The 9,036-nt window shown below is 39.4% G+C and overlaps 1 protein-coding gene across 1 annotated transcript; it reads right to left on the bottom strand.

Annotated features, from left to right (window-relative positions):
* Positions 1-426: 426 nt before the first annotated feature.
* LOC119720593 (ornithine decarboxylase antizyme 1-like) lies at positions 427-8,806 on the bottom strand. The gene is made up of 4 exons (XM_038190328.1): positions 8,507-8,806; positions 3,169-3,314; positions 2,284-2,450; positions 427-2,070 (listed from the first exon to the last, which is right to left on the bottom strand). Exons 1-4 carry the CDS (start codon positions 8,598-8,600, stop codon positions 1,878-1,880), a joined length of 600 nt encoding a protein of 199 aa, XP_038046256.1. The 5' UTR covers positions 8,601-8,806; the 3' UTR covers positions 427-1,877.
* Between the last annotated feature and the right edge of the window lie 230 nt (positions 8,807-9,036).

Raw genomic sequence — 9,036 nt, 5'->3', positions numbered from 1 at the left:
TTAAGTCAAAACTTAAATGCACATGCATCCAAATCAATGGTAATACATTTAGAAACAATGCCTTCTGGATTAAAAACAAACGTTTCATATTCCACAAATATTCTGCACACTCCTTTCATAAAACAACAGAAATGACAGTCTTTCAAATACTTTTAAACCTTAAATTATCAAGTAATGCTGCAAATCAGAACATGCTGTTTTCTCTAGCCTGAATTATTGAGGACAATTGTTTATGATAAACAAAGACATTTTTCACTTAAAACACAATGTGTTAATACATGCAATGTTAATAAATTGTTGATAATGCTCACAAAAGGTACAAATTAACAGCAAAAAAAATCACTGGACATAAAACATCACAATCGCTTCTGATATGATTGGCATGTACATTTGTGTTAAGGTTGGGGAAGTATTAGTACATTTAACTGTACATGTAACTGAAGAAATAATTTTCATGGAAATTTCTACCCAAACTTCAAAAGTACAATATTCCGTTTGGGTTTGGTGTGAAACAAATATGTTAGATTTATGTACACACAAAAAAAGGAGTTTAACAAAGTCTGGGTAGACCTTTTTTTGTCAAATTAACTTTGGTCTGTTTTAATAAAGTTATAAATAATAAGAATTAAATGTTGAAATACACACTGGCGAAAATGAATAGTGAGAAATCAAGGCTCCAAAACCAAAGCAAAGGTACAATAACATGTAGCACCACCGAAACTAATCCTGATTTTTTAAGGCAATAATTATTAATTAATTAAAACATTAAAAGAAAGTTACTACATACATGTATAGCATTAACACATCACAAAATGTTTTTTTTTTCCTAACTAACTTTCAAATCATACTCGGGTAAAGAAAATACATTAAAATACATTAAAATAAAACAACAAATTCTTAACAAACTGCACTAATCTCACTGTCAGTTGACAGAATTTTAAACTTTATCTTGTGAAATCCGTTTCACATGCAATGCAGTACAGTCAAATATGGGGAGATTTCAATAATAATCCTGGAAAAGTTGAGAGGAAATTTTCAACGACGGTCTAACTGAATCTCACTCAGGGATATCACTTTTTATACAACGCCTGAATAAATCCCCGTCATCTGATTGGTGGATCGTTGATCACCAAACCCATGGCATGGTCGCGCCGTAAAAATAGAAGTTCCATTCCACGGTGAATAGAAAGTTCCACTGCACAGTCATACTATTGGTAGCGCTATAACTCGGCTCTGAAGGCTCAGATGACAAGGATTTATTCAAGCATTGTATGAAGCAAATAATGTTTCACATTTGTGCAATGGAAAGAATAAATTCATTTGCCTCGTGGAATGGAACAGTCTACCTGTCACCTCATGAAATTACTCTTACCATTGCACTCATAAACATTCATTATTTGTATACTATTAAACAAAATAAACCCTAGCAGGAACTATTTTCTCCTAGATGTATCCTAAATATCCTAGATGACTCCTAAATATTTGACCAGAGAAACTGAAGTTATAGGCCTATTCCTGTGATCTGCACTAGAATGGAAACGCCAGTAAATTTAACATCGAAACCTATTTATGCTTGATACTCTGTCAAGTGGCAATACAATCTGATTGGAAATTCATATCCAACACCTTGTCAAATATTCACTGGGTAAAATATCCTACGCTTAGCTCCAATTTCTATTCTCTCAATACATTGTACTACATTCTTAACAATGGTCTGGCACAAGACAAATGAACTTATTTTCCCCATTTTCACTCCTTAACTGTTGCCCTGTGAAAGTAGCCTTACATTTTTCAAGTCAAGATGTAACGGATGTCAAGTGATTCCTTCTGATTATTAAACAACAGCCGAGATTGGAAATTCGACCTGCTGTATTTGCTTAAATGTCATAGGCCATGAAGAGGAAATCGGGCGAGCCCGGTAACTCGGGGTGGCCTGGGGGCACCAGCTCAAATCCCATGAACTTGAACGTCCGGATGAGCTGCGCTCTGTCGACGATGTCCCGGGGCAGGCAAATGATGACTTGGGTGCAACCGAGGTGTTCCTCTGCGGCATCGAGCAGAGCCACTAAGCTGTAAATATGAGGTGGGGAAGTAAAACAAAAGATAGAATTCTTCAGTATTTAACACCTTTACGGCAATTTTATATAAGTCGAGTGCACTTTGCACCATACGAGCCCAAACCAGTACATGCATGCACTCTGTCCTTCCCACTGGGGCTTTCGAAAATGTTTGAAAAGCACTATCTACTGTTCCTGCAAGGAGTCCAGAAGAGGATTTTAGTACCTGTCTCTGCTTCCTTGCTTGGCCAAATCGGTCGGCACTTGAATGTAGAGCCTGTTGTTCCACAGAGCCGTTTCCCAGACCAGCTTGCGATTGTCCGTCAAGGGGTGGACAAATCGCAGGAATTTCTTATCCCCTCTACCACCGACACCTGTTTCAGTATCATCAGCCTGTAAACAAAGAATTGGGTCAGTCTGATCAAATGTGGTCAGTATTTGCAAGAGCTTTTAACCATAACTCCCTAGGCCTTTTTGCTAGGATGTAGCCTCAATCTTGCAAAATCCTCCAATTGGCCTCATGGAAAAATAGCATATAGCCTCAATCCTGCAAATTCCTCTGTTATTTCTTGAATATGGTCCATGGAGGGGTGACCACTGCCTGAATCCTGCAAAATCCTCCGGCTTTGACTGTCAATAGGCCGAGGCAGAGGCAGTGACATCCTGGAGCAGTGCGGAGGATTTCAAGTATAATCAAGGACTAAATTTATGCATGGCTGAGCATAAACAACACAAGGTGTGGCCCAAGACCTTGACACAGTGCATACTCCGAAATCAGCATCGCACTTTTGGGCTGTAACCTCAATCCTGCAAGTACCTCCAATTTGCAAAAAGGATTTTTGAGGATTTAGGATGGTTAGGGTTAAAGTTCACAAGATTTAATTAACTTCAAAGGAAAAGTCTTTCAATTGACTCTTGAAATAAAGACATGATGATGGACCAGCTTTTGGACTTTGTAGTACCAAAATAATATCCCAACTCCGACAAAAAATTGTCCTGATATTTCAATCATTATTCGGATATCATGGTTAATTGGCTCCATCACGGACACAACACTTGCTTTTGTAACACTGCAATTGCCCTTATGCATTTAAAATGTAACAGATCTTACTTTCAAGAAGGATGCAAATACGCCGTCTGTATCGATTTCTTCATTGATGTCCTCTAGGACAAACTCCTGGCCGCTTCCCGTAGGAACATCAGGAATACCACTGAGATTCTCGGCTAAGCTGAAATATGTAATGCTTGCCGGACTCCCTAAACAAAGGAAAGGGAAAACAGAAATACGTCATTAGCTACATAAAAGTAGGAGGTTTCTTTTAATGGCAAATTCAACAAAGCCAGCAGTCGAAATCAATCAAGTGACTGTTTTTAACGGTTGAGAGCTCCCTGCCGACAGAAAGCAGGATTGACTGGTTGTGACTGTTCAACATCTTCCCTTGACAGTAGGTGATTCATAAGCCAGCTGTACACGCCGGTTACTTGCTTTTGCCTTTTGGTGGAATATGACTAGACACTGTGCTTACTGCAAATATGATCTGACTGTCGGTTACTAGCCTGTGTATAAAAACATTGCAGGGGAAGAGGATCAGTTTTGTTGACCATCTGTGACTGTTCAGACAGCACGAGGGTTGACATCACACTAATGGTTTAATAGTTTCCTTTTATTTTGCAAGGTCAGAATTTGTCTTTGTCTGTAAAATTGGATGTTGAAAATTGTATTTCAACCATCAAAATTAAAATGAATTCACAATCAGTTTGTTGTGTTCAAATTCAATGTCGAGTTGCGAATATTTTAGCATTAGGCCTATAGTATTTTTATAGCACATTCTGATACTGTTGAAAGTTACAAATTCATGTTTTTCTCCAAAAATGTCTGCAATGACTGGTCACAAGTTTACATGTAGGTGTCCACCTACCAGTGATTTGCTACCAACAAGACAAAAAACAATCCAAAACAAAATAAAATTACATGTAATCCCTGTAGATTTAACAATTCTGTTATTAAAGAATAATCCCTTTATATAAGAATTCTGTTAAATTTGTAAATCAAGAATATCAAGGAAATGCACACAAAATGGCTTTTATTATCAATTTGTCACAAGCAACGTGACATCATTAAAAATTGTACCAATTAGAAAAAAAAAAATTATTAAATAGGCATAAATCATCCAATTCCAAATCTTCACAGGAATAATGTTTAAAGGTTTAAAGGGAATGTACATCATTGGCTTTTGCTGTATTTTTCAGAAATGAACTATTTGAGAGGTTAGTATAATAGATCAAATATTGTTACACTGACATTTTTGAAGTTTTGTGTTCGAAAAGGTTGGAAAAACCAAGAAAAACAAAAATGTTCAAGTAGTCTGGTTCCCTGAATCCACAAAAGATAAAATGGATCAATTTATAGATGATGGAAAATTGTAAGGCAAGGGAACCAGTCTAGCTGGCCTGCACCCGTTCATGAACATGTAACCAATAGCAAACAAAATTTGGACTGAAAAAATGGTAAATTTGGAGCAGTAGTTGAAAAATAGTTAGGTTTTTCCAACGCTGGTCGGCCGACCACCGTTGGAAATGTTTACAAAAATACCATTTTCTTGAAAATGACTTCACACCAGGTGCCATAATTTTACAAGATGCTTAAGACTGTCATTTACCAACATGCTAGTAAGGTATTTCGTAAAAACTTGGTAGTTTTATTTTTCGATGTTTGCAAATGTTGTATATTCCCTTTAATTAATAACGGTGATCACATGATGCCAATGGCACATCGGCGGTATTCCCATATATGGTCATCATACCATCTGTCGAGTATTTGCAAACAATGGTGCAATATACATTGTACATGTTGTACTGGTACCTCCCTGAAATTATCAGCTCAAAAGATATGATAATGCAGTACCTGTGCTGGTACTGACTGTTAATATTTAACAAATCACATCAATGCATTGTGCAATCGAGCTACAATATATAGTACAGATGCTCAGTTTACACAACTGACAGAAATTGAACTTTAGCCTAAATTGTTATTGTTCAACCCATTACCAAACAGGAAAGTGTCTACGTGCAGTTTACATGAAAATTTATACAATACTGAACACTAGCCCCATTTACATGTTTCAAAAACTGGACTTCCTCCATATTTATAGCCACACGGCGATGCATGCTAAAATTGCCTGAAAAAAATGTGTTTCCTGAATGTAAAATCTCGATTTTTTTTTTCACTTGATGTGCTATGAAAGCTACTTAAAATCTGGTCAATAACAGGAAAAATCTTAATTAAGGTAAAAGCCACACGACCCATGGTTTTTGACAAACTTTCTTCAAATTTCCCTGAAAACTGAAGGATAACTAGACATCTAAAAGTACATGTATGGTTTGCAGGCCTACATGTACAGGTATGTTGTTTAAAAACAATCCCTCCCCCCAAAAAAAAGAAATATATGAAAAAGGTTGCATATAAATACAGTCTGTGCGACAGTTCCAGATCACTTTTTATACAAACCACTGTACATTTGCCCATGATCGGATTTAAATAAAAAGACGGCAATTCTGTAGAGTAGTGCCCCTGTTTAGTTTTGATTAAATTAGAGTCAAGAGTGTTTTTATTACCCAAAAATGACCTTTTCAACCTAAAGTAGACTTCTTTCAATTATGATGACACCTTTTTTGTAATTTTTAACAGTTTCTTGGTGTAGAAATTACTATTTTCTTAAGCAGTTTACGGTTGGGGCCGTGCGAGTCAGTGCGCCTTGAACATTCACGGTACATCGCGCGGTGATCGCGATCTGTATTTTCATATTTTGTCATTGTCATTGTCATTTTACCCTGAAATTTCCCTCAAAAATTCAAAACCCTGCTGGGCTGCTCTCTATCTATGACATACATGTACATGCATGTTCTTAATGCCGCCAACTATTTTGGTTGGCCAAAATAGTTTAAAAGATGAAGTGGATTTTGTTCCCTTATATAGTTATAGGGAACCGGGCCCATAGACAATGGTAGGCACACGAACGCCATAAAGACTGCTCGTTTTAGCATGCTGCTTGTGCTTGGGGCTGCAAAAAAGTCAATTTGTAAAATCCGACAAGTGACAGTCACGTCATTCGCTAGACCCGTGAACGTGGCTATATACATGTACATAGCCACGCTTCGATCTACAGTAAAAATAAACTGTTGTGATCCGCGGTTACAGTGACCGAGTGACCGTTCTAGCCGATTTTCAGCTAAATTTGACAGAATATTTGCATACAAAAATGAGTTGCACAGAAAATTCAGCAGAATTTTTTTCAGCAGAATTATGAAGATCGCTGTTTCTAAAAGAAAAGTATAGCACATTTGGTTTGAAAAAGCTTCATTTTTTTTAAAACCCTGAAACACAACCTTGCACAATGCCAATGAAACAGCAAGGCAATGTTCTAACATCTGTGCGGTTTTAAGTGTTTATTGTGTATTCGTGTAATACTGGGTGATTTGGCAGGTTTTTGAATTGGATTTAGCAGAATTTTGACACGGACCCATGGTATTACTATTTCTGTCACCCTGCCACATAAGACGGGTACCCACTGGTGGAGCTCCCACCGTTTTGCGCATGCGGAACTCGGTGTACCAGAGTACCATGCATGTCTTTGATTTTCTGACCATTTTTAACACGTTCGTTGTGCCGTATTTTTCATCAAATTTCTTGGCAATGACAGATCCAACACTCACGTACATTCACAGAAAGCTTAACAAGTAAGTGATTACCCTATAGGGCAAAATTATACGTGAGTGATGTCACGGATCAAAATATAAAAATGACATCAAATGTTTCAAAATGACACCAGAACGTGGCATTGTTTACAACATGAACAATACATGTACAACGCCACGTTCACTAGACTAGCAATGACTAGTCATTCGCAAAAGTCATTTTTTGAACGGAACAAGTAAAAAAGGAGGGTACAACTATAGAATGCAGGGCCACTACACTCTACATCCGCGCCTCTGTACGGCTGCGTGGAGGCGTGGAGCCGCAGTCGACCTACCTCCGAGAATTGCGCCCTCTATCGGCGCGCGTCTCTGCGACTCCGCGACTCCAGTGCCCCGTCGCCCTCCCTTCCTTTGCGAGGAAATTAAAAATGGATATGGATGCTTCGTTCTCAAAAAAATACCGCCGAGAATTGCGCCCTCTATCGGTGGCGCGCGTCTCTGCGACTTCGCGACTCCAGTGCCCCGCGTCTAGTCTCTGCGACTCCGCGACTCCTCGACTCCGTGACTCTAGTGCCCCGCGTCTCCGCGACTCCGCGACTCCAGTGCCCCGCGTCTAGTCTCTGCGACTCCGTGCCCCGACACATTTACAAGCGCGCCCTCCCTTCCGATCATTGATGAGAAGACAAGTGCATTCGCTGTACTTAGCACTTTTTGCAGGTTTGCATATTATTATATTGTAGCCTATTAGTTACTCCTATCCTCACATCGCCGGCCTCGATCCACGCCTCCAAGACCAAGAAAAGTCCAAGCAGAAAAAAAAACCTTGCTCCGGCGTGGCCCTGCATTCTATAGTTGCTCCAAAAGGAGGTGTCCTAAACTACACGATTTAATAATACTAGGATAAGTAGACCCGTGAACGTGGCTTGTAAACTACGCCACGCTGTTGTGTATTTCTGAACCTGGCGAAATTGTCCCTCTGACTCCCTCCATTACACACACTGGACATGCTGGACGTTATTTTGCAAATGTAATAAGTACTCACATATGAAGCTGTCTTGAAATCTGTATGTACATCAAAACTTGCATTTGACGAAATTTGAGGAAAATTCTGGCCCCGGTTTATGAAGTCCTGCTAGCTGCCATTTTCTCCCAAGTGACGCATGCGCATTGCGTTTTATTGTACCCTCCTTCGTATAATTCGACGACTGTTTACTGTCGCAGCTAAAAGAGACATCGTTTTAAACAAGTTTCAAGTCCTTTCCTCTCTCACCGCACCACACGCGGGCGCACGTACGTGCGCCCACGTGCGTGTGCACACACGTACACGAGATGAGCCGAGCAGCCAATCGGGTGCGGTTTTTTTTTCGGGGTTGCGACATGAAACAGCCGTCAATCTGTCCAAGCGACTCGTCCGAGGTCATTTGTCAGGGTCACTTGTCGGGTTAAAATGAAATTTCTACACGTTCGTATGGGTCTTTACTGATGGGCAAAATTCGTCGAAATTACACAGCCTAAACAATCGGACGGGCAATTTTAGATTTCTAGGTGAGTACTCGACACCCATACGGAATTATGCATGTCGGATCGATTTCGCTAGGTTTTAAAATACACAACAACGTGGCGTTGTATACAACGCCACGTTCACGGGTCTATAGGATAAGATACTCTTTCCATAGAATGTTTAAAATATAAATTAAAGTTGTGCACAATCTTAAGTTAATGTGATCCAACCAACCATCAAATCATTAACTTACAACATGGCGGCGACATCGGCGGAGAGTTTACTGCTGCTGAATCGAGACATTGACAATGACATTGTCCCGACTTTTTCCGACGTCTTTTCTTCATGCTTTTTGACGTTTTGATCCAGCTTGGCCAATTTTGTTAATGATAACACCATAACTGGAAATTAATGCCAACAATATTTCTTTTGATAGAGGAAAACAGGTTTGTTTCTGCTCGCAGATTTTCGTTCTAAACACTGGGGAAAATGCTGGAAAATGATTATGACACGACCCGGATTTTTATTGGAAGCTAGTGACGCAATCACCGATTGTCTGGTATCCCGTCGTCACATAATGATACAGAATGCAAGGTCAGCTCGGGTCCATTGTGGGGGCGTTTCAATGATTGTCTATGGCTCTACGGCTATGTCTATTCAGCTATTACTCTCGTACACCGCTTGTACACTTACAGCAAATTTCAAAGCCGTAGCCATAAATAATTTGGGCTAACAGACAACAATGATACCCCCCGCAATGAATTAAACAAGGGAATAAAATAA

Source organism: Patiria miniata, unplaced genomic scaffold (genome assembly GCF_015706575.1).
Source record: "Patiria miniata isolate m_02_andy unplaced genomic scaffold, ASM1570657v1 HiC_scaffold_9, whole genome shotgun sequence".
Classification (NCBI taxonomy): Eukaryota; Metazoa; Echinodermata; class Asteroidea; order Valvatida; family Asterinidae; genus Patiria; species Patiria miniata.
The sequence above is the reverse complement of the archived record's forward strand: the minus strand, read 5'-3'. Positions and strand labels throughout refer to the sequence as shown.